General features: G+C 33.7%; 1 protein-coding gene across 1 annotated transcript; it reads left to right on the plus strand.

Annotated features, from left to right (window-relative positions):
• Nucleotides 1-5,113: 5,113 nt before the first annotated feature.
• LOC134710798 (collagen alpha-1(XII) chain-like) lies at nt 5,114-18,154 on the plus strand. The gene is made up of 7 exons (XM_063571197.1): nt 5,114-5,216; nt 5,627-5,662; nt 7,979-8,020; nt 8,965-9,522; nt 10,746-10,793; nt 15,383-15,409; nt 18,105-18,154. Exons 1-7 carry the CDS (start codon nt 5,150-5,152, stop codon nt 18,152-18,154), a joined length of 828 nt encoding a protein of 275 aa, XP_063427267.1. The 5' UTR covers nt 5,114-5,149.
• Nucleotides 18,155-27,620: the final 9,466 nt, after the last annotated feature.

Below are 27,620 nucleotides of genomic sequence, written 5' to 3' on the forward strand. Positions count from 1 at the left end.
ACATTTATCAAGTTTCAGGACAATTAGTTGTGTACAAGTATTTCAATTACTCTGAAATTATACCACAATGTTCATACTATAAAGTAGAAGGTTGGAATTTATTTTAAGGGTTATGGGGCAAACAGTCCAGGCATTAAGGGTAAAAAAGGGGCCAAAAACAAGCATTTTTGAAGTTTCAGAACAATAATTTATGTTTAACTGTATGGATCTCTCTGACATTGTACCACAAGGCTCCATATTATAAAGGGAAGGCTTGGTATCAGTTTGGGGTACTTGGTTGCCAACTTAATTCGAAATTTTAATTGAGATTATTTTTGGAATAAGGGATTGGGGGATGTGGAAAAAAAATGGGGAGTTAAAATTTTTCTCATTTCAGATTTCAGAAATTAAAAAGAATTTTTCTTCAAATTTATATTCAACAGCAAAGTGTTTTGCTCAAAAGCAAAACAAAATTAAGTTCATTAGACCACATTCATTCTGTTTCAGAAACCTTTGCTGTGTCAACTATTTAATCACAATCCAAATTCAGAGGTTTATTGAGCTTGAATGTTGTGTCCATACTTGCCCCAACTGTTCAGGGTTCAACCTCTGTAGTCTCATATAAAGCTGCACCCTGGGGAGCATCTGGTGAAGCTTATAATTATCTGACAATGTCAGTCTGTCAGAGTGCAATACAAATGGTTTCCATATGTTAATTTGATGATCCCACGCTTCATTGGATGTCTATATAGCTATGGAATATATAGGATTTCAGGGTCCAAGGTTAGGGTTCAATGGTACTAAAATAGGAAAATTAATAACTTGCTTGATTGGAATCAAAAATTTGAAAGGAGAAGAAGTCTATTATTTCCTGATCAACTGGTCATATATCAAGGTCAACTGTTATATGAAATGAAAAAAAAAAATGTTCCTGGATGATAATTATAGAGTTTCCCTTAATTAATTTGAAAGAAGCGTCAACAGGTGAAAGATAAAAGAGAATTTGATTTTGATTTTACTTTTAAACACCGCACTTGGGCTATTTCAAGGCAGCCAGTTTTTATTTATTTGAGAAAGCCGGAGAAAACCACCAACCTTTGATAGGAAAACTTGCAATCCTAGTCAATTAAGATTGGAGACCAAGCATTATGAATTTAGGTTTAAATGGTCTGTGGATACAATTTGATTTTTAATCAGATATCAAAAAGAAAAATATCTGTTATTAGTTGGGTGATGTACGGAGGATGTGTTATAATGTATGTACAATTTCCTTGGTCAAAGATTGAGATCAAAACTTTGGTTTCAGTTGACAACTCTTTATCCTGTGCTAAAGAAACAAAGTTTTACCACACGTTATCAGAGAGATGGCTTCCATATCAATGATGTCTTGTTTTCACGACTTTTAGCTTTATTGTTATTGAGCTGCCGACCATTAATACTAATAGCAAATGGTTATCAAAAGTACCATGATTATAATGTAATATGCAAACCACGCCTTTCATCTACATAAGACTCATCAGTGACGCTCAGATAAAAATAGTTAGAAAGCCAAACAAGTACAAAGTTGAGGAGCATTGGAGACCAGCCATTCTAAAAAGTTGTGCCAGATACGGCTAAGGTCATCTTTGTTTGGGATAAGAAAATAATGATGCTTAGATTGGTTTTGTCTTTGCATCTTCAAAACCTTACAAAATGTTTTTTCTTATTTGACTTGTTTTGGGTTCTTGATTAGCAAATATCATTTTATGCAGGAAAATCCGGTTTATAAGAAAACTTGAATATATGAAAAATGTTAAGAAGAAAACTTATCCTTTTGATGTTTAGGTTAGGATGAGGTTGGCTGATAAAAGTTGACTTAAAGTGTTCAAAAATTAATTGCAATAAGAAATTTGTGGCTGATAAATATTTTGTTGTACACGTGTTTGATTTTGATCAAATTTTATACGGTTTAAGAAGGTAGGCAAAGGTAAAAAAACGTATTAATAGTTTTAATGGCCATTTTCTTCCAGACATTTCTGGTTAACCGGAGTCACTAGAACGTGTATATTTAATAATTTTTATACGACCGCAAATTTTGAAAAAATTTTCGTCGTATATTGCTATCACGTTGGCGTCGTCGGCGTCCGAATACTTTTAGTTTTCGCACTCTAACTTTAGTAAAAATGAATAGAAATCTATGAAATTTTAACACAAGGTTTATGACCACAAAAGAAAGGTTGGTATTGATTTTGGGAGTTTTGGTCCCAACAGTTTAGGAATTTGGGGCCCAAAGGGTCCAAAATTAAACTTTGTTTGATTTCATCAAAAAATGAATAATTGGGGTTCTTTGATATGCCAAATCTAACTGTGTATGTAGATTCTTAATTTTTGGTCCCATTTTCAAATTGGTTTACATTAAGGTCCAAAGGGTCCAAACTTCAACTTTGTTTGATTTTGACAAAAATTGAATCCTTGGGGTTCTTTAATATGCTGAATCTTAAAATGTACTTAGATTTTTAGTTATTGGCCCAGTTTTCAAGTTGGTCCAAATCGGGGTCCAAAATTAAACTTTGTTTGATTTCATCAAAAATTGAATAAATGGGGTTCTTTGATATTCCAAATCTAACTGTGTATGTAGATTCTTAATTTTTGGTCCAGTTTTCAAATTGGTCTACATTAAGGTCCAAAGGGTCCAAATCATAATATGACATAAACCTATGCTGTGTCAACTATTTAATCACAATCCACATTTAAAGCTATATCAAACTTAAAAGTTGTGTCCATACTTGTCCCATCTGTTCAGGGTTCTACATCTGCGGTCGTATAATGCTGCGCCCTGCGAAGCAACTGTTTTTTTTATTTATACTGTATTGATAGTCTGACACTTAAGTATATAGTTAATTTTCTTAAATGTTAAATCTTGTGATTAGTACGTCTGACAGAGACACAGATAGACTTTTTCAAATACTAGTACATGTTATAATATTACCACTTTTCAATATTGAACAACAATCTTAAATCTGAATTTTGAAAGAAATGTTTTCTTTTCAATGATGCATTCTAGTTTTAAATAACAAATGTGCAATTAGGAAAACATAGGTTAAATGTGAGCTTTTCATTTGTGGGAAAAAAGAGTGTCGTGTCTTTTACCGAATGTGAACAGACTCTAAGATAATTTAAGTCCAGTTCATTTAGAATAGGTTGAGGGTGTGTGTTTGATCAAAAAGAAACAAATTATTACCCTTATCGAACTAAACGCCATTGTAAATATGCTTTATAAATGGGAGTAGTTACTTATTATTCAGACAGGGTATTGGAGACAATTGTGACACCCAGAAGATGATCAATTTCAGAAGCAGATTCACAACGAGATAGGGGAAAAAATAATAATAAAACGACAACGAATCTATGAAAATCAATAAATAAATGGCGATGAATAAAAAAAAAACCAACACTGTACGACCCTTGAATTGTTAAGTCTTTTTGTTTGCTTTAATAGTTTTTGTCTCGCCTTGACGGAGTCAAAAAGCGAGACATAGGTATGCTGTTTCCGGCGTCGGCGACGGCGTCAACAATGTATTAGTTTGTGATAAGCTCAGTTTTATGGGGAACCACTAGTGGTATGTCAATGATAATTGGTATGCAGATGTATTACTATTGCCACATCTCATTGCCATGGAGATTATTTGGCTCCGCCCCCTCAGTCATGGTCTATTGACTTTGAATGGTTTTCTTACTTTACATGTATTAGTTTGTGATTAGGTCAGTTTATGGAGATCCACTTGTGGTACGTCAATGATAATTGGTATGCAGATGTATTACCATTGCCACATCTCATTGCCATGGATATTTTTTTGCTCCGCCCCCTCAGTCATGGTCTATTGACTTTGAATGGTTTGCTTACTTTACATGTATTAGTTTGTGATTAAAATTACAAAAAGGCGAGACATATCTCTGTGATAACAGTTTATTAATTAAGATATAAAAATAATATCTTTCATTTTTGCTAAATGTACTTTGTCTGTATGCCTTTTTTTATAATGCTTTCTTGTGACATATGACGTGGCTCTGAACATCCCATCATCGTGTTTTTTTGCTATATGTCTATATACAATGGCAACAGTAGTATACCAGTGTTCGAAATTCATAACTCGATTGAGATAAGAAAAAAAAAACACAAATCCGGGTTACAAACTAAAACTGAGGGAAACATCAAATTAAGAGAACTACGAGACAACATAAACACAACATTAAAATTTAACACAAATAGGAATGCGTTTTTGTGTAACATATTTGTTTGTTTTATAGGGATGAAGACTATAACACAATGTTGACAGCTACTCAGCTGTTCCCCTATTTTATACATTTTTACCTATAATGCCTATTACTTTTGTTCACACATTGTTGCCAATATAATGAAATTTAGAAAATAACTGTCATAGAAGGGAGAATTTTATAATTAACAAGTCAGAAATATGACTGTTGTTATCAATTCGTTTGATGTATTTGAGCACTTGGTTTTGCGATTTTGGTTAGGGGCATTACGCTTGGAATTTTAATCGGAGTTCTGCATATCTGATGTTCAATTTTTTGCATGATGCGAATTCATTAGACTGAACTGGTCATTTTCACTTGATCCTGACCTTATTTTTGAAATTTCAAGTTTGCATCGTTAAAGCTATATTTCAATATTAAATATGATATTCAAACAGTATGTGGTACGACGATGAATTGTTTGACATAATTCGTATTTACTTGTCCTAGCGATCTGATAAGGGTTTTAGAGTCATATATATTCCATAATAATTATGGTTAATATTTGAACACTATTTGATATGTGAATTTGCTGTAAGGAGTACCTACGTCTTTCACTTCTTTTGCTTCATTGGTCATCTTCCTATTGTCTATTTATTCATGAATAGTTAAAAAAAACAAATTTAAGGAATTATGTCAAGCAGCTCATACCTGTTTGATTTCAATCGATTGTTTCCTATTCCCTATTAATATATTTTAGGGAGTCGATTTACATGGCGGATATGAAATCCTCAAAATACATTTACATTTAATAATTCAGATTACAAATCTTAGACACAGTCATATACACAACTGAATTACTATCAATAACATGTAGTGCTTATCTTGGTAAATATGCATGATTTGACTAAACGATAGATAAATCAGACCTCAAAGAATGGCCGAAGGAATCATGGTTTTGATATTTATCCATGCGCTCATACTTTTACACACAACCGAAGCAGGTAAGATTTATTTCACTTCTTAAGCTATTGTTATCAACATAGTTGCCGAGAAATATACTTTGCGTTATGTTCAAATATCAATATATTTGAAATAACATTAAATGTAGGGTTCATAAACATTAACCAAAGTCGCGCAGTTTGGATGAAGAATAACAACAGAAAGTAACTTATTACATTGTTCTTACTTTGTTATCTTGGTATGCAGTTATATTTGATTGGCACACCTTATTTCAACAAAGATTTTTTTGCCCTACGTCTATCTAATGAACTTAAGCTAAACGTTAGTGATAAGGCCATGGTACGTAATGCATTTTTTTTAACAATATATATATATATATATCGATTTAATGAAATAAAGCATATATAGCGCTTCATATAAAACATTATTATATTCTCACTTTAACTTCCAGCCACTACGTACAGGACATCCACAACAGGAGATGCAAGTATGATATGTTCTCTTTATTTAGTATTCAGTTCTATTAACATTGGCTTATATCATATCCATGGGAATCATATCACCCAGGCTAATTATTCATGTTTCATTGGTTCATCGAATTTAAAAACGTTTGATTAGCTTACATGTTAAAGTAAGGAAAACCACTTATGTTTAGTGAATACATTTGGTTAACATATACATAAGCAATTGCAGTTTTCATTTCCATAGAGACTAACTTGCCGTTCACATTTGGTCATGGTTTATGAGTTTAAGGGTGTCAAACGTTTACTTGTTTAAAGTTTTGACATTTTCATTTCATCATTTGCATTATACTATGGGAGGGACTTATTTCCTTGTTAACAGTTCCTGAATACTATCACTAGATCTGAATTTTAAAGAACCATAAATAAATACTTTTATTCTCTTTATTTGCTGCATATGTGTTCATTAACTACAGATGACTGTGTTATATTTGCTTCAACATTCATTTTGTCAGAAATACATTTGAGGAGCCATGTCTTGGATGAAGCTCCTTGCCCTTAAACATAATAATAGTATATGAGTGGTGAATGATACCAGAGGGACATTCAAAAACATTGAAACTAGAAAATAAACTGTCAACGCAATGGCAAAAAAAAAAGAGTACACAAAACACAATGACAATTCAAGGCTAAGCAGGGCGTAACTCTCAAGAACTGGGGTTGTTCTCCGTCAAAACTAAACACATGAAGCATTTAATGTAACAAAACATATTTAGCGCTTTTATAAAAAAAATATAAACAATTACATTAGCCACTACATACTGTCATACCCAACAAGAGATGAAAGTATGATGGTTTCTCTTTACAAATGAATTTTTCTAACATTCTAACTGTTTAAGTTTATCTTACCGTATATTCTACCACCACTGTATCGAGTTTGATACAAAATTTTCCAACTCGAGACCGTTAAAATTACAAATTTAAAACGTGAGACTCGCTAACCGGTTAGCTGTTCAGAGTGGACAAATATCGAAGTAAACAAGATATAATGGCGGATTCTGTTTCTCTATGATTTTTAAACGATATGCAGACAAATTCAATCCTTTCTTTCAAATGATCATACAAAGGATGTGATCTTTCTATGTGATTTCAATAGGCATGGTCGATTTTTTTCATGACATCACAATAGACAATTCAGAAGAAAACAAGAAAATTTGATGTTATAAGGAAAAATGGAAAACAACACGTTTTATAATTTATTGCGTCCGAAGCGTTTTTCTGGATTTACCTTCATCAGGAACGCTCAAAGCCAAACATTTGATAACCGAAGAAGCATAATTACCGAGAATCGTTGAAGAGCTATATGTCAAAAATACCAAAAATAAATAGCAAAATTCGTCTAAAGCCAACTTTGCCTGAAGGAGTTGAAACCTTAGTTTCATAATAATTTCAAAATTTATAAACAGAAAATTTTAGTAAAGTTTGTTAAATCATGTCAGTACCGAAGCACTGACTACTGAGCTGATGATACCCTCGGGGACTAATAGTCCACCAGCAGAGGTATCGACCCAGTAATGCAAAAAATGGAAAACAGCACGTTTTATAATTTATTGCTTCCGAAGCGCTTTTCTGGATTTACCTTCATCAGGAACGATCAAAGCCAAACATTTGAAATCCGAAGATGTAAAAGTACCGAAAATCGTTGAAGAGCTATATGTCAAAAATACCAAAAATAAATAACCAAATTCGTCTAAAGCCAGCTTTGCCGGAGGGAGTTGAAACCTGAGTTTCATGATAATTTCAAAATTTATAAACAGACAATTTTACTAAAGTTTAAGGGCTAATGCATTTGGTAATGTCATATAGAGGCTAGAAATGAGACAACCTATGGTATGGAACATGGTCAACGACTGTCAGTTAACGTGGGAATCATCGTTTTATCTGTATTAACTTTTTTCTGTCTTTTGGTGTAATAAACTTGCTGATCACACGCATAATTCCAACTAATGGTGCTTGAATAATCTCATAAAAATCCATGACTTGTTTTTTTATTTTATTTCAAACAACAATCTTTTACTTTTTGTGAAAGACAAACGAAACGCGTATCTGACGGATCAAATTATAAGCCTGATACCTTTCATAGATATTAGTTTTAAAATAATATTAATATTTGCCTTTTATATTGTAAATGAAATGGATTCATTACAGTTAATATTTCTCATTTTTAATTTCCATTTGAAATTCCTTTATATCCTTATCATAATTTTATATCTGGTAAAATACATTTGTGCAGTATGAATATACAGTTCAGCTTCCTCTTATTATATTTTTTTTAATTCCAGCCTTAATCAACATAGCATCAAGCACTTCAACAGTCTTGCCTAGTAAGTGTTTCTAAGCATATTACAAAAATAAAGAATGTTATTAGTTCACATTTGTGTTGTAGACAAGGTGATAATAAAACCAGTCGACATAAGTAGACAATATGCTCAATTATTTACACATATACGGATTGAGTTGTTTTTATTATGCCCTACCCACGATAGAAGAAGGGCATTATGTTTTCTAATCTGTTCGTCCGTTTGCCCGTTCCTTCGTTCGTTCGTTCTTCCGTCTGTCTTTCTTCAAGTTATACATTCTTTTTGTCAAGGTAGTTTTTGACCAAGTTGAAGTCCAATGAACTTGAAACATAGTACACATTTCCTTTTGATATTATCTTTCTTATTTGGTATCTAAATTTGAGTTCAATTCAAAGTCCGCTGAACATAGAAAATGATAGTGCGAGGGGGACATTCGTGTACTACGGACCAGTTTTTGTTGTGTTTAAATTTAAAAAGAAACATATCATGAATATTGTAACGGATATGTTAACAGGTATCACTGGTGGAGCATGAACTGCAATATGTTAAAGACTTTTTTATTTGTACTAGATTTAGGACAATCATTGTCAAATTTTACAATTGATCAAATACAACAGAAACCATCATGATCTATGGGAAAAAAACACCAGACAATTTACCATAAAACACTATAGAGTTGGAACTCAAAACCGAGCCAATGTCAGGGCTCTCATTTGGTCCCCATATCATTAAGTCATTTCGTGTATGATTTTAAAAACTAAAAATTTAAAAACATCAAATGTTTGAATCTAAGTTTTGATACACCTTAATACTATAGAAACAACTGTTCTTATATTGTTGAAAAAATAGTATGATTTAGCCGTTAAACGTCACAGTGGACAAGAGTTTACGATATTGTAGTACACAATTTTAGATTTATTTTTTATGTTTATATAATTATTTTTCTAATCATCATTTGAATATTACAGAGTGCCATGACAAAATAGATTTAGCTTTCATGATTGATGCTTCCGGATCTGTTGGATCTGCCAATTTTAGGAAGATGAAGAGTTTCGTTTCGAATTCCGTCTCCCATTTTACAATTGGACCTAACGATGCACAAGTTGGTGTTATTACATTTTCTTCTCAACCCCATTTTCAATTTGCATTAAACAAGCACACAGATAAGAGTTCTCTGAGCAATGCCATTCAAAACATCCCTTATCAGTCAGGTGGTACAAACACTGATATAGCACTGACTTATATTGAGAAAAACACTTTCACCTCTGCCTCTGGGAACAGAATAGATGCCCGAGACATTCTAGTGATTATTACTGATGGTAAATCGGCACACCCTCCAAAAACTGCTTTTGAGGCAAATCGACTTAAACAAAGAAATGTTGAGATCATTGTAGTTGGAATTGGCCATGCAGACAAAGCTGAACTAAACAAGATGGCTTCAGACCCAGCCTATGTTTTGTATGCTACTGATTTTGACTCGTTGAGTCATATATATGACGCAATACATTCAATCGCCTGTAATTTAGGTAAGTTTGTTTTGACAAATGCCATTATGTCTGCTGAAACAGTGTCATTTAGTGTAAAACATTATTTGAACGTTCTCCACTTGTTATAACAACAGTGAAAGTATATCTTAGAGTTGTCATCATTAAAGAATGCTTTGACTCTATACGAAAATGCCTGTACCAAGTCAGGATTATGACAGTCGTTGTCCATTCGTTTGATGTGTTTTATCTTTTGATTAGAGAATTTCCGTTTGACTTTTCCTGAATTTTTGTGAATTTTACTTTTTTTAATGTGCATTACTATGATAGAAGATTAGGTGCTTATACATCATCCTATTGATAAACTTATCATGTCGTGTGCTTCAACAATAGATTAGGCCAACGAAGAAATGCATTACCCGAATGAAGAAACTATAAATCATTTATACCTATTTGACGAAGGATCCAGGGCGATGGACACTGTTGATGTTACAGTCCTTCCCTAATATCTTCTTGTCTTTGAATCTAAAATATTGTTTTTCTTGGAACAACTTTTATCAAAATGTTCTTCTTTGTTATATCAGAAATATTTTCCATATTAATTTTATTCTTCATTTCGAGAACATAGTTTTTTTTAACTTGTATTATCCCATTGTTTTGTATTATTTTTGTATATCAAAACTAAATTATAGATCTCTTTTTGTCAAATTATGTAATTGGTTGACATTACTCACATCTGTTTGATCTATGTTCAGAAATATCAAGCAAAGATTCCCTCTCAAACATTCGGCAAGGATTGTCTCGAACTTGCAATTACTAGATATAGGAAGATGTGGTGTGAGTGCCAATGAGACAACTCTCCATCCAAATGTATTTGTTATCTTTTCTACATTAAACTGAGCTGGCCATCATATGATACAGAATTTCACCAAATTTGACCTCAATACATTTTTTGTCTCAATTTTCCAAAAAAATATATTCGTCACTTCATTATCATAATGTACGTGTCACCTCTCTTTGCTTGCGTTGTCTCCTTTTTGATAGATTTTGTAATTCCAGTCTCTCGATTGATATAGTTCTCTGATTTTAAAGAAGTGAACGATTTATTCGATTTACTAAAGAAATACCATTATTCATTCGGCATTTCTATTTATCACAAATGCCATAATATCTGCATGTTTTTGTTCTAGTAATTTTGATACAATTTTGAACAATTCAATCAGGCCGATTTATTTATTTGCGTTTTTATCTTATATTTTTTGTAGTATTTACAACACAAACACCGCCAACGACAACAGCCTCAACAACAACATGTAAGTTATAATTTGATTAGATTTTTTCGAATCGTGACCTACACGACGGATGCCAGTTGTAGAGCACGATCTGTCTTTTCTTTCTGAGAACCTGCGACCATCTGCGGTATATTTGTATGGTGGTGTTCTAGTTACCCATCTTTATTTTGATGTATTGTATTGTAAATTCATTTGGTTTTTCGTCGTCCTTTGTTCCGTCATGGCGTTGTTAGTATGTCTGCAAAAGAGGGACGAAAGATACCAAAGGGACAGTCAAACTCGTAAATCTAAAACAAACTGACAACGCCATAGCTAAAAATGAAAAAGACAAACAGAAAAACAATAGTACACGTGACACAACATAGAAAACTAAAGAATAAACAACACGAACCCCGCCAAAAACCAGGGGTGATCTCAGGTGCTCCGGAAGGGTAAGCAGATCCTGCTCCACATGCGGCACCCGTCGTGTTGCTTATGTGATTACAAATCCGGTAAATAGTCTGATTCGGTAGGTCAAATTCATGAAAGGGAAGAGGATTGTAGTTACGACGTAAGGAACATATCCGATATCATTTGTGAAACGGTTATTCCATAACGGTCAACCAACTCGTGATAGCGTCCGTAAAATTTACGAAGGGATGATTTCAAATTCACCATTTGGAACTCTTGGTTTAATAGCTTCTGTGTGAGCAGTAACCCTCTATCAAGAAAATCATGATAGGAAATGCAAGCACGGGAATATCGTATCAATTGGAAGATATATACCCCGTATGCAGGTGCTGCTGGAATGTTGCTACTTAGAAATGGAAAGTTCACAATTGGAAAGCTGAAATCATCTCTTTTGTCGTAAAGTTTTGTCTTCAACCGACCCTCATTGTCAATTTCTAGATGTAAGTCAAGATATGAAGCCGACTTAACTGTATCTGTAGTATCCTTTATCTCCAATTCGATGGGATAGATGCGATCCACATAGTCACCAAATTTTGAATTGTTTAATGAAAGAACGTCATCTATATATCGGAAAGTAGAGTTAAAGGATATTGCTAACTTCTTATCTTTCTTCCTAAGAGGTTCCTGCATGAAGTCAGCCTCATAATAATAAAGAAACAAGTCAGCAAGTAGAGGAGCACAGTTTGTTCCCATTGGGATGCCAACAGTCTGTTGAAAAACACGCTCTCCGAACGTAACAAATATGTTGTCAATCAAGAAATCAAGCATCTTGATAATATCGGTTTCAGAGAATTTTTTGTTTGAATCAAAATGATTCTTCACAAAGTAGGATTTATCCCTCCCTAAGACAAGATACTTGTATCTACGTTGGCCATTCATTTTTTATGAAGCAAAGTAATACCAACTCTTTTAAGTTGTCTTTTAGTTTGGAATGTGGAATACTTGTGTAAAGAGTAGAAAAGTCAAATGTTTTAATACTGTTACAAGGTGAAAGAGAGTTAGATTATATGTACTCTAAAAGATCTTTGGAATTTTTAAGTATCCACATCTGATTCACGCCACCTCTAGAATAGGCAGTTTCACAATAACTTTGAAGCCCGTCTTTGATTGCTGATAAAATTGATGTTAATAATTTAGAAAGGGGTTTCGTGGAGCACTTGGAAGACCCAGCAATATACCGTTGTTTGTAAGGACACTTATGTAGTTTAGGTATCCAATACAGTGATGGAAGATCCAGTTCTTCATCTTTGGTTGAATTACCAAAGGAACAAAGAACAGACCTATGATTATCCAGGATTTCCTCTTTGGTAAGTGTCGTGAGGGTATATATTGGGTTTCCAAGTGAATTGTCTATACCTAATTCGTTTATCAAGCAATTAATGTAATGACTTTTACAGACAAAAACGATGTTATTTGGGGCTTTGTCTGCGGGGACAACAACATATTTATCATGGAGGTCAGATAGGTGTTTAGCAACATTTGGATCTTTGAAGATTGACGTAGCATGGGCATTGATGAACCCATTCAGTTTCTTAATTCTGATTTGTATTAACGACCTCACTGCCTTAATCCATTCGGATAGAGTGTCTACGTCTTCCTTCTCGCGCTTAGCCCATTGCCTGGCATAATCCTCGACTGAATCCATCAAAATTTTAAAATTGTATTTCCAATTGATGGATTTAGGCTCACGATATTTCGGACCTTTCGATAACACGTTTCGTAGAGAAGTGTTATTAACAATGTTAAGGTCACCGGTAATAACGTGGCCAGCAGGATTATGCAACTCATGTGTTTTAAATGCCCGCATGGTGTCGTAAACTTAAAATATGATATAGTTGAAATCGAACTATTTCGTTAAAAATACAAACTTTATCATATCACAATACAGCTGGTCTATGTCATAAACATATTTACATTTATAAAATCGAATCAAACATGGTCCATTAATTTTAGACCTCAGTCCTCTTCTATCGAAAAACTAAAAGTTTATTTTTTGCTAATTTTGGAAAGACTTATTTCAATATAAACCTCAAACTCTGTTGTACATCATTCACTTTTTCGTTGTATTCGACTGCCTAAGAATTGAGCCTTCATGAATGGTTATAAGATTAATTTTTCTGCCTGAAATATAATAAGGTATGGTGGAGTTTTTATTCCCCAGGTATATCACCAGCACGAACCAAGTGTCACTGATAAGTCTTCAAGACGAAACGCGGATCTGGCGTAATTACAAAATTTCAACCCTGGTATTAATGAAGAGCTAATTTGTTAATCATAAGAGAATAACAACTTCTCTTTCAATGAAAATCACTATCTCCAGATAGACGGTACTAGTATGGGCACAAAAATGGCACCGTCATATGCCAACATATTTATGGGCCAACTTGAAAAACGCCTCTTGGCTAGTGCTCCATATCAGCCCTTATCATGGTTCCGATTCATTGACGATATTGATTTCAAATGGACAGATTCACAAGAACATCTTAATGAATTTCTAGAACACTGTAACTCTTTCCACCATTCAATAAAATTTACATCTGAATTCTCTATGGAGAAAATTAACTTCCTCGATACTACGAGTTACATCAAGAACGGAACCATTATAACGGACCTTCATACCAAACAAACGGACAAACATCAATTCCTTTCTCCAAAAAGTTGCCATCCTAAACACTGCTCCCGTGGTATCCCATTCAGCCAGGCATTACGAATCAAGAGAATATGCTCTAATGAAAATACGAAAGATGCTAGACTTGGACAACTTCGTAAACATCTAGTTGTTCGAGGATACAATAACAACATCATTGATAGCGCTTTCGAAAGAGCAAACAAAACTAGTCGCCAAGAACTTCTTGAGTACAAAGATAAGAATAAAGCAGCTAACAGAACACCCCTTGTACTCACTTACCATCCTGATTTTAAAAATGTGTCATCCATTGTTCAGAAGCATTGGAAAATTATAGAAAATGATTTAAATCTAAAAAAAGTATTTTCATCACCACCAGTCATGGCCTTCAGAAGACCTAAAAACATCCGTGACAAATTAGTGACTTCTGTATTAGTAAAGCAGCCTACTCCATCGCCCGGTTGCTACAAACAATGTGGTCGAAGGAATTGTTTGTGTTGTAAAGCTGCCAAAACAAGCAGTTCTTTCATCAGCTCCGTTACTAAACAAAATTATACCATCTACTCAAATTCCAACTGCAAAACGGAGAACTCAATTTATATATTAACATGTGACACTTGTGGCATTCAGTATGTGGGAGAAACAATGGACAAATTTAATATTCGGCTTAATAACCATCGTTCATCGTACAAAACCAACAAAAACTGTCCTCTCACAAGACATCTTCGTTCTACGAAACATCCTTTTGAAAATGTCACTTTCCAAATTATAGAAGTCAACACCGAGTGGGACACCACGGCGAGAAGGAGAAGAGAAAACTTTTGGATCCACCAACTCCACACTTTAGAACCTGATGGTCTTAACGAAAAAGACGAGAAAAGATACAGGAAAGATAAAGAATAATTTAAAAACAAAGCATCGTCCTTTTTATCCCGTAATATCGGCCAATGGACGTTGCTAATTTCAACTCCCAATTATGTATTTTTAAGGCAGCTAAATCCAAGAGCAACATATACATGGAGCTGCAATAATTTATTTATTCATTATTTTTTTATTTTTAAGGCAGCTCAATCCAAATTCAACATAGACATTGAGCTGCAAAATTTTCTTATTTTCAAGGCAGCTAGGTTCAACATATACATTGAGCTGCAAAAGTTTCTTATCATCTACATCCGATTTCACCTGGATAGATGCAGGCTTGATAAAGCTAGTTGGTCTAGCGAAATATTGCGTTTATTTTCATCATTTTGTAAATATTTTAAACATTCTTATATTTACATATTAAATAGTGTGTTAAAATTACATTGTTAGGCAATCTATAATTTTATTTGTGTAATTGAATTAATCTCTGTACTGATTAATCCACACTCCCATAGATTTGTATGTCATGTGCTGCTATTTATAGGCACTTATATATATATATATATATATATATAATGCCAACCACATTATCTCGTCCTTATCCTAATTAAAAAAATCTTTTTAGTTGTTTCGTATTTCACATGCTTTTCTGTATTGTTACAAAATATTTCAGTATTGACGCCACCGTTTATTCCAGCAGGTACGTACATAGTTTTATTTGAATTCTAACTAATCATTTGTCCACCGAATTTCTATTTCAAGAGTTTTAAGAGCACAAACGTAGACAAAAAAGAACAACTATAAAGAAAAGAGAAAAAGGTTCAGAAGTAAAGAGTTGAAAAAAGACTAAAATAAAGACGAGAAACAAATTTCATAAAAATTAAAGATGACACAGAAAAGAACACATCCTTTCTCAACTCGCAAAGATGATACCGGTGTTTTCTAATGCAATCTCAGATAATACACATGTATATGCAATGCTGAACATGAATTGTACATATCATTCAAATTTAGCCCTTTATGGTTTGATTCTCAATTTACAGTCAAATTTGGTAGAACATTTTAAAAAGCTTATTAAAAGTGGGGTTGCATTTTTCGATTTTGAATTAGAAGTTCTGTAGTATGTTTGTAATTGTTTGGCTTTATAACTATTTGATCTGAGCGTCACTGATGAGTCTTATGTAGACAAAACGCGCGTCTGTCGTATTAAATAAAATCCTTGTACCTTTGATAACTATTTACACCATTGCGTCGATGTCACTGCTGATGGACGTTAAGTCCCAGAGGGTCACCAGCCCAGTTGTCAGCACTTCGGTGTTGACATGAATATCAATTATATGGTATTTTTTTTTTTTATAATTTTCCTGCTACAAAACTTTATTTTTTTTTTTAAATGAAGATTTTCTTATCCTAGGAATAGCTTAAAAGAGGGACGAAAGATACCAAAGGGACAGTCAAACTCATAAATCTAAAACAAACTGAAAACGCCATGGCTAAAAATGAAAAAGACAAACAATAATACACATGACACAACATAGAAAACTAAAGAATAAACAACATGAACCCCACCAAAAACTAGGAGTGATCGTAGGTGCTCCGGAAGGGTAAGCAGATCCTGCTCCACATATGGCACCCGTCGTGTTGCTTATGTAATAACAAATCCGGTAAATAGTCTAACTCGGTAGGTCACATTCATGAAAGGGAAGGGGATTGTAGTAACGACATAAGGAACATATCCGATATCATTAACTTACCTGTATTTGGCACAACTTTTTGAAATTTGGGTCACTAATGCTCTTCAAATTTGTACTTGTTTGGCTTTATAACTATTTTGATATGAGCGTCACTAATGAATTTTTTGTAGACGAAACGCGCGTCAGGGATTTTTAGAGTATAATCCTAGTACCTTTGATAACTATTATTATATATGATTCGAGAAACAACAGTCCATAACAATACAAAGAAATCATTCTGCTAGAATTGTTAATTGCTTTTGAATTCCGCTAAAATGTGACTACTCATATATTTTCATGCTTGCTTATAGTATTATAATTATGGTTTACCTTTGAATGTAACCAATTTTATATAACCATACATACAATGAATACCCATTTTTGTAGAATGATTCGATATAAAATAATTTTTTGATACAATAATTTAAAAAAAAAATCCAGGTAAACACAATTTACATCAAATATATAAAAAAATAATAATTAAAAACATTTCATCCAGAAAATTTTTGAATCATAAGACAACCTTTTAAACCTTTTATTCGTGCATATATAATAAATTTTCTTTCATGTTCTTTACACAGGCCCTTGCATTCACAAAATTGCAAACTGTAACCAATATGGGGTAACAATTTGCCACGGAGCTTACAAACCATGGGCATCGGCAAACTGTGCACATTACTGTGAATTCTGTCACGGTAAGTTCAAAATCAAACAGTCAGTTTTCCTTCAACTTTGTACTTTATATGGTTTTATTAACTTTTTTAGATTCCAGCGTCAGCGATAAGTCTTTAGTAGAAGTAACGCGCGTCTGGTGCACATACAACATGTCAACCCTGTAATAAATTTACTGCCACTTACAACTTTTTACAGGAATACTGTAGCAGTGATTTTTTAATCCTTTTTGCATCTTTATGACTCAATAAAGGCAACATAAGTATACCGCTGTTCGAAATTCATAAAACGATCGAGAAAGAAAAAAAACCGGGTTACTAACTAAAACGGAGGGATACACATCAAATAATAGAGGAGAACTACGACACAACAGAAACACAACACTAAAATGTAACACACACGGAACCGAACTTTGATATAACAATGACCAGTTGACTGAATTGGTACAGCACAGCATTGCAATTTTTTGTATGAATGATATGCAGACCAGTCGAATGTATTAATGATGAAAAATATTCCGTTTACCTGGATGGATATTTCAGAAAATCTGACCTATTTGGGCAAATAGATATTTCTTTACTATATTGTTGTTAATAAGAAAATCGGAAACAATTTAAGAACAGCTTGAAGTTTGTGATTGGTACCAGTCTCTTATTTAAATGTCAGATGGTAATACTAGCAATTATTTTGTACGTACAGGGTCAAATCTTGGGAGATTCCTGTCGAATTCACTTTTATGTGGATGTTTAGCTCTTTCTTAATTGTATAAGTTCAGTTAATTTTGAGAGAGTAATGCAGCATAAAAGATTTTAATACCTTGTTGATAAGATAAATGAAGATGTGGTATAAGTGCCAATGAGACAATTCTCCATCCATGTTCCAATTTATAAAAGTGAACCATTATAGGTCAAGGTACGGTCTTCAACATGGAATCGAGGCTCACATCGAACATAATGTTATAATATAAAATGTTTCTTTATTGTTTTTTAGAGTCAGGAGGTGCCACTGTACCCACATTTGCACCTGTAATTGGAAAGTAGAAAATTCGGTAAAGTCAAAATAAAATGTGGAAATTTTCAAATAAATAGTTTCGATTACTTGTTTATATTTATTTTCAACATAGTGAGACAAAAACATCAGCTACAACTGTATGCTTTGGTAAAGACTGGTCTTCAAGACAATAGCACGGCTCTGTAAATGATCATGATGTTAGTGTATTCACTATCATATTCACAATCAGTATATCTTTTAGTTATCGATTATAAATGTTTATGAGCAACTCTTTGAGAAAAGATGCATTTAAAAAAACGTAAGACACAATGCAAGAATTATGTCATCGTGTGGTTTTGAAATTGAATAAAATTGAGAATGGAAATGTTGAATGTATCAAAGAGACAACAACCCGACCATAGAAAAAACAACAGCAGAAGGTCACCAGCAGGTCTTCAATGTAAAAAGAAATTCCCGCATTGAAGTTTATTTAAATTGTCAAATATTAATCATATAAACCACATTCATTGGGCATTCAATATGTTCAGTAAAAACTACTTGACATCTCCATGGCTAAATGAAAAAAAAAACAACAGACAAACGATAGTATACAAAACACAACATTCAAAAATAAAGAGTTAGCAACACGAACCCCACAAAAAACTGGAGATGATCTCTGGTTATTAAGTGATATGTTTTGACAATAACATATACACGGACAAATGAATAAAACATTTGAAATAATTGAAAGAAATTTATAAAAAGAAGGAGAGTTTGTATAGATTACCATCCGTTCTATCCTACAACGTGCAAATATCATACACGCAAAAACACGATGTTATCGTGAATATACGAACTATACTGACCGACTTTAAAAACGCAACACTAGATTATGTTTGTGTTATTTTTGAATGAATGTGTCCCCGTCAAAAGCGATGACTGCATGTTACAATCGCCAAAATATTTGTCAGAAAGGTCAACAAATTCTGTCTGACATGTTTTGGGTTCTGTTTTACACCTTCTGGTTTTGCATTTGTTCAACCCATTAATTGGTTTTGGCAATTATGCGGTTGGAACTTGAGGGCTTTTAAAGTTTTCATTCAGTCGATTCTTTGGCAATTCAGTTGATGGGAAACATTTATGGCATGAATCTGTACTCAATGGCACACGGTAATTTAATTAGCAGTTGACGTTGCTGCCGTAAAACTGTCTGGCAAATGACGTTGCGTAATCAAATTCTGTGGACGTTTCATTGTCTCTAAACGTTTACCTGTTCATTGATGGCCAGCAACAAATCTTGTCTACTTGTATCGTTGTCGGAAGGACAGTAATTCGAGTTTCTGAAGTCATACAGTATGGTTGCAGCAAGTTTATGTTTTAATTGTTTGCAGTATTCTTAAGGAGAATTAAGTATTTTGTTTCTCAGTCTTCGCAAAATGAAGATGCAACATTTTTCAACTGGTTAAAGTAAGGCAAAGGATTGAAAGAACTGTTTCACAAAGCAAAACAACTGAAACAATCTTTCATGGGTCCAAAATTTCGCTTTAAGAAATTCGTGCGGCTTCAAAAATACGGTATGTTCAATAACCACAGGTAAGTCAGATTTTGATTTTTTGCACGGAGATGGAAGTTTGATAAGCATGCAAAATAGTTGTAAGAAAATCAAACAAGATTTGGTACAAAAAATTCAACAAAATGAGTGTTGCGTTTCTAAAGTCGTTCAGTATATATTAACAGGGAGCGTTTTGCCCATAAATTGTTACAACAAAGTTATGAAGAAGAAAGACTGAAATCGACAGTGTTGACGAAGGGTTGCACGTTACTATCCAACTAAGTGTTTGTGTGACAATATTTCATATCTGTCAATTGGACTAATCACACACAATTTGAAATAATTTTTAACAAGTTTCTACACTATAAACATTTAAAGTCGGTACAATGTTATTTTTTTCCATTTTTATGTAAATGGGGATGTCGGAATCTATTACTGAGTACGTCTAAAAGTAAAGGTATCCTTATGATACAATATTCTTTTGAAATTAAAATTAAGAATAGAAATGGGGAATATATTAAAGAGACACCAACCTGCAACAAAGAGTAGAAAACAGCCGAAGTCAACTAATTGGTCTTCAATGCAGCAAGAAAAATACCGCACCAGGAAGCAGGCATCAGCTGACCTCTTGATAAAAATGTATACCAGTTCACTGAAATTGAACGTCATACTAAACTCCAAAACATATAAATGGACAAGAATTAAAAAAGACTAACAAGACTAAAGAAAACCAGAGGCTCCTGACTTGGGACGGGCTAAAAAATGCGGCGGGGGTAAACATTTTTTACCCTCCTTCTAAACCTCTACCCAATGCAGAATGAAGAAACACACATCAAAACGCACAGTAAAACTAAGTTTAAAAGATATCCGAATAGGTAACGAAAGAAATGACAATTGATACATAAACTAACAAAGGACTTTTAGCAGTTTACGTCGTAATTACAACCCTTTTCAATTTTCATGAATGTGACCTACCGAATTATACTATTTACCGGGTTTTTAATAACATGAGCAACACGACGGGTGCTATATGTAGAGCAGGATCTGCTTACCCTTTCGGAGCAACTGAGATCACCCCGTTGTTGATGGGGTTCGTGTTGCTTAGTCTAGATTTCTATGTTGTGTCCTTTGTACAATTATATGTCTGTTTATCTTTTTCATTTTTAGACATGGCGTTGTCAGTTTATTTTCGATATATGAGTTTGACTGTCCCTCTGGTATTTCTTGCCTGCTTTTTAATACTACATACTAGTTCCAAACCCAAACGTATAAAGATGTCAGCATGTTGATGTCCCTGTATCGATGAGTAAATGTTATGCATAGTTTTTTTCATATCGAAAACCCAGGTGTAGTCTTTTTCAGCAATGCAGAGATTTCTTTCGTTGAAATCAAATTCGTTGTTACATATCAAACAAGTTTAGATGTATAAATACCAGAAGATGGTGAAAAGGAAACGTCACATTCTAGAAATGGATAATCATAGAAACAATAGGAAATAAAAAAACTCATATCTGTCATCATACGTTTCCCGTTAGAGTTGTAGGCTTAGGTGGAGGGCAGTGCTCATTGCTCTTATGAGCTATACTAGTATTCAAAGCAATTAATAATAATTTATAATGGAGTTTCACATGCTATAACCAGAAAAATGTGGGATGCAGAAATATCGAAAAATTGTATTCTTTTTTCCATATCCACGCTTTAGTTTATTTTAGATGAATGAAAGGGTAATTGGTACTGAGAATTTTTATGGGAAAATGCCGTAAATAGGGTTAATTTCTAAATGGTCCACATACATTATTTAAATGTCTAGGTAAATTTCATTGACATCCACGCTTTGAATTCTGACCTTACGCATACCAATTTTACTGCATCTGATAATTAAAGTCTGTTCAATAGGTTCGAGGCCAAATATCTGTATATCAAAAACAAATACAAACTTTGATGAACTAATCAAACTTTATAGGATCTAAATTGTAGCCAAATACTGACATAGTAGTCCAGTCGATTTGTGCAGATTTTAAGCAAAATTGCTCACAATGTGGTAAAAGCATGAAATTTTGCATAGTTGTAGTAAAGGTGATGGAGAACATTTTCAGCTATGGACCCACTCTGGAAATTGACATTTGCGGGATTGGCGGCCATTTTAAAAATTGCGGACGTTGAATTTGAAAAAAATACTTAAAAAAATCATGAACATTTTATTACTCAAGTTATTGTCTTGAAACTTGGAAAATAAAGAGATAATACGTATTTGAGTAGAACAACATTCAATTTTGTTGATAAAAATTAGTTATACGCCTAAAGAGATGTGTTCGATTTGAAAAAAATCTGATTTTTTTTAAGCCAAAATAGGTTGACCTTCAAAATCGAAGTCGATGAAAATAAACATTTGTTTAGTATTGTTAATCTGAAAAAAACTTTAGTAACCTCCATTGGCATAATGTCAGTATAATTTGTGTCATATCATACAATAATGAATGTAATAACGAACTCAATTGCTCATATGTTCTCAATGACATCATAAAAATCACAAAATAAATGAGTAGAAAAAGTTTTGTCAATTGATATAATAGCAATCCCTGTCTTTCAATCCCTATCACATTGTCCGCCACATTTACACAGAGCAGTACAACTTAATGATGCCTTTACACATTTACATCGACCTCTGCAACCGTTTTCACTTTTACATCCACATTTTATAAGTTCTGCACAGGACTCTGACGCTTGTTGTAGCGATGTCCAGAATGGTTCCCATAGCCCTTCTTTGTTTCGCTTCCAACCCCAGATGGAAGGCGATGGTGATTCTTGGAGTTTAACAAGAGCTTGTCCCCAACAAAATCCTGCTTGGTAAGCAGCTCTCTTTATGTGTTGGTGTAATGCGGCAGAGCTTGGAGGAATGTTTTCTATAGATCGTTCTTTTCTCGTGAATAGATCTTTTCTTGCCGCATCTACACCCAAGCACTCGCTAGTCCTGTCATACATTAAAACGACAAAACGCTCAATGTTAAAAACAGCTTCGTTAACACAGTCTTCATTTGGTTTATCACTCAATAGTTTGAAATCTTCAGTCACTGCATTAAAGGATAACCATGTGTCCCATGCAGTTTTCTTTAGTGCCGTGTGGAGGCAGTAGAGTGCCTCCCCGTGCTTCAGGTTTATGCTCTTATAATATACTAGATTATGGAGTGTGTGTCCGAGCGAGAACTGCTCTAGTTCATTACTTTAGGAATGTTTATCAAAAAGTAGTATTTCAATATTCAGCCCCATTCTACTAATTGGTCAGCCATCAGTCATACCCTTATATACACTATCTTTTTCGGGTAATTAATACTGATAGCGTTCGACATTTTCAGCCGAACAAATTTATCACTTTTACTTAACTTAATTATTGTATGCTGGTTCATATTCTGGACGCCAATCTTTGCTCCTTTATTATGTAATTCACTAACAAAACAATTATGAAACTAAGAAACGGAAAAATACTAAATACTAAACTTGTTCAAAGGGTATCTACACGTCTCAATTTTCAAAATCGGTTATCTAAAAATACTACCATCGCTAACATTTTTAACAATAAAAATCGTGGTTACCCTTCTATCGATAAGTGTCATGCCAAAAATGACTTACATGTCCCCGTCTTTCCACCAACAATACGGTAAGGTCCACGTTTAATGGTCGCACATTTTCTTTAAATTTTGAAACTGATATTACTTGAAAAACAAACAGTATTATTTATTTACTCACATGAAACAAACCGGGATGTGGTATTCAGTACGTAGGAGAAACTGGAAGATATTTATCAAAACGCACTCAAGAACATCTGTATCGTTTTAAAAGACCTAATAAATTCAAAAGTATCATTTACCAACACCTTAAGAAGCACAACCATCCTTTTAAATATTTAACAGTTCAACCTTTAGAAGTAGTAAATAAGCAGCCTGGTGAATCGCATTCAAAGTTTGTACGATCACGGAAAATAATTGAATTAAATTGGATTAAAAAATTACAGACAGTTTACCCTCTCGGTCTAAATGATAATATCATGGGAATTGGTAATATATCTAGAACCAATTCCGTTAACATTTTGGATATTGTTTCTAAAACTGTTCGTAAAAACCGTTCTCACGGTTGTAGAACAAATCGCAATCAAAGAAAATTTCGGGCCAATCATACCAATATTTCGGACCTAATTTCTATTTCAAAAAACAACGGCAGACATTATCTGTTAACAAAACTCTGTTCGTTACCGGTTAATAAGTTAAATAAAATTTTGGAGGATTGCAACACAATTTCATATAGCAGTCCTAAGTATGAAATTGTTCAAATTATTATGGCATATTGTTATTCTAAATTATTTCCCAAAATTGATCGCCCTGAAGATCATAAAAAACATTTTATTAAAATTAAGTATGTCAATAAAGGCTTTGATTTTGTAAATATTGCCGGTATATTTAACGACCATTCTGTTAAAGAACAAATTCCTGGATATTTTGACAATACTGAGCTACCTCTTATTTGTTATATTTACAAGAAATCTACCCGGAAATTTGTGTTTAATTATAGTCAATTGTGTAAAGATGTTTATATCAGTGAAAAAACACCTACTTCATGTAATTGCAGTAATTTCGAATATATTTATGGACCCATTTCCCATGTTATAACAGGAGATCTTAACATCGTTCAAGACCGAGAGTTAAAATCATTTCTCAGTAAAGGACCTAAATATCGTCCCCCGTCAATTATTAATTGGAATGAGTGTCGTAATATCATCCACGACTCACTCCATACTTACTGTATGAAATGGATAAAACGGGAAAAAGCTGACAAAAAATCTTTGGACTCTTTTTTTAATTCAGTAATGAAGATAGTTGATATACGTATTCAACATTTTAAAGAACATTTTACTATTAACAATAACCACAATAAACCTATTTCTCGTATCAAACATAAACTAAAAGAACTAGCCAAGGAATTTGTTTTTGTCCAGGCCGATAAAGCTGCTAATAATATTATTATTGTTTGACGTAAATTTTACATCGAGGTTCTGAAAAAGGAAATCACCAATTCACCAACATTCCAACTGACTCCATTTTCAGAAAACGAAATCTGTAACAAACATAAACTTTTAGCCACCGCTTTACAAGCAGAGCCAAATACAATGAAAGTTCCAACTATGTATTGGCTTCCGAAGCTACACAAAACCCCTTACAAATATAGATTTATTTCGTCTTCAAGCCATTGTTCAACTACTAAATTGTCTATTATTCTTACCAGCACACTTGGTACAATTAAAAACCTTATAATAAATTGTTCAAATAAGGCCTTCGAAAATAGTGGAATAAATTACTTTTGGAGTGTCAAGAACTCGTTGGAAGTACTTGATAAATTGCATGCTTATATTGGTGATTTTGAATCTGTTCAAAGTTTTGATTTTTCTACCCTGTATACCACATTGCCTCACATTCTCATTAAGAAAAAAATCACACACCTAATTAAATGGGCATTCAAAAAATCAGAATGTGAATATATATGTTCAAACTCTTTTAGGTCATTTTTTAGTAGCAATAAACAAAAAAACTATGTTAATTGGACATGCTTTGATACTTTATATGCCCTTGAATTTTTACTAGATAGCATTTTTGTTCGCTTTGGGGATTCCGTATATCGTCAGATTATCGGAATTCCAATGGGGACTAACTGTGCACCACTTATTGTGGACCTCTTTTTGTATTGTTACGAGTTACAATTTATGACAAAAATAAGCAAAGACCCATCAAAACAACATCTGATAAACAAATTTAATAATACTTTTAGATATTTGGATGATATTTTGGCTCTCAATAATGACGACTTCAGTATGTATATTAATGAAATTTATCCTGGTGAACTCACTTTAAATAAAGCTAATACTAACAATGGCCACTGCCCTTTCCTCGATCTTGATATCTATATCACTAACGGAAAGCTGAATACTAAAATTTATGATAAAAGGGATGATTTTTCATTTCCTATCGTTAATTATCCGTTTTTAGATGGTGACGTTCCCTTGTCACCATCTTACGGTGTTTATATATCTCAACTTGTACGATTCGCTCGTGTATGTAACAATGTTTTAGATTTTAACGAGAGAAATTTATGTATTACTGAAAAATTATTACACCAGGGTTTTCGATATCACAAACTAGTCAAAACATTTACTAAATTTTATCATCGGTATAAAGACATCATTCGTAAATATAGCTCAACATGCAGACTTTTTATACGTTCAGGTATTTCACATCCAATTTTTTATGGAAATATTCTTTATAAAGCACAAAGGTGTCAGTATTCACCTCATAAACTTACAAAACCTTTGAATAGACTTATTAAGAAGGGATATAATTACGATACTGTTGTCAAGTCATTAAAGATTGCATATTTTGGCGTTAATATTGAGTCACTGATAAGGTCTTTGCGTCGGAACTAAACACATTTATTCTAAAAACAGTTGTTGGCATGACACGGGTTATGTTCTTCTCATATATGTTATGATGGTATGATACTAAACCCCTTACGGGAAGGATTGTGCCTGATGTTCATATGATGAAATCATAATCTTTCAGTCAGTTTAATTGAAGTCTGGAGCTGGTATGTCAGTTAACTGCTAGTAGTCTGTTGTTATTTATGTATTATTGTCATTTTGTTTATTTTCTTTTGTTACATCTTCTGACATCAGACTCGGACTTCTCTTGAACTGAATTTTAATGTGCGTATTGTTATGCTTTTACTTTTCTACACTGGTTAGAGGTATAGGGGGAGGGTTGAGATCTCACAAACATGTTTAACCCCGCCGCATTTTTGCGCCTGTCCCAAGTCAGGAGCCTCTGGCCTTTGTTAGTCTTGTATTATTTAAATTTTAGTTTCTTGTGTACAATTTGGAAATTAGTATGGCGTTCATTATCACTGAACTAGTATATATTTGTTTAGGGGCCAGCTGAAGGACGCCTCCGGGTGCGGGAATTTCTCGCTACATTGAAGACCTGTTGGTGACCTTCTGCTGTTGTGTTTTTTTTATTTTGGTCGGGTTGTTGTCTCTTTGACACATTCCCCATTTCCATTCTCAATTTTATTCTTTCCACGATTCGAAAATGATGAAACTTGGTCACAACCACTAAATGCGTGGAAGAACAGAAGTGCATTGGACTTAGAAGGCCCCATAAATAGAGCTATTTCATGAACAGGGATGTACCTGAAGTTTTTTCCAACTCCAAATGCCATCCATAAGGACGTTATGTTCAACTTGTGCACTGCTGACACTGCAATTACAACAACGTCGGTGTCAACGGTTCTAATCATAATTTTCTGAATTCCACTTTTCACCGCATCTGCAACATGTAACAATATACGAGTGTCCGCCTCTTCATGATTGCACGGTGATAGGTTGCCTTTATTTTTATCTGGTTTGTTGCAAACAACTTCGCTTCCCTTTGTTGAAACTACTGTCGTCTGAACACATGGAGTAAGCGTCAATAGCTGTTCCGCTAGATAGGCAAATAACTCTGCCTGCACACGTCTTTTGATACCTTTTCCTCGCTTGCCACGAGTTGATGCCTTCAAGCTGTCCTGACGGTATTCATCCCATATAACATCTATCCGACTGCATGACTTTAAATAATTATTAATATGAGGAAGGAAAACTTGCTTAGAGTAATCCTCAAAGGTTTTGCAAAACCTAGGCTTCAGTATATTAACAATAACAGCTCCGTCTAAAATAATGGCATCTACATCAGGAATCTCAGTAACAATTACGCACATTTTCTCTAATGGCACTAACAAATCAGACTTGGAACCAAGTCTCAACTGACCAAACTGGGACAGTGAAGGTGGGTAAGCTTGGTTCTCATGACGAAAAAACTCATCCAGATCACTATCACGAACCTGGCAAGACACATACGACTGGGAAAATAAAGAGCAATTCTGCTTTA

This window comes from Mytilus trossulus, chromosome 3 (assembly GCF_036588685.1).
Source record: "Mytilus trossulus isolate FHL-02 chromosome 3, PNRI_Mtr1.1.1.hap1, whole genome shotgun sequence".
Lineage (NCBI taxonomy): Eukaryota > Metazoa > Mollusca > Bivalvia > Mytilida > Mytilidae > Mytilus > Mytilus trossulus.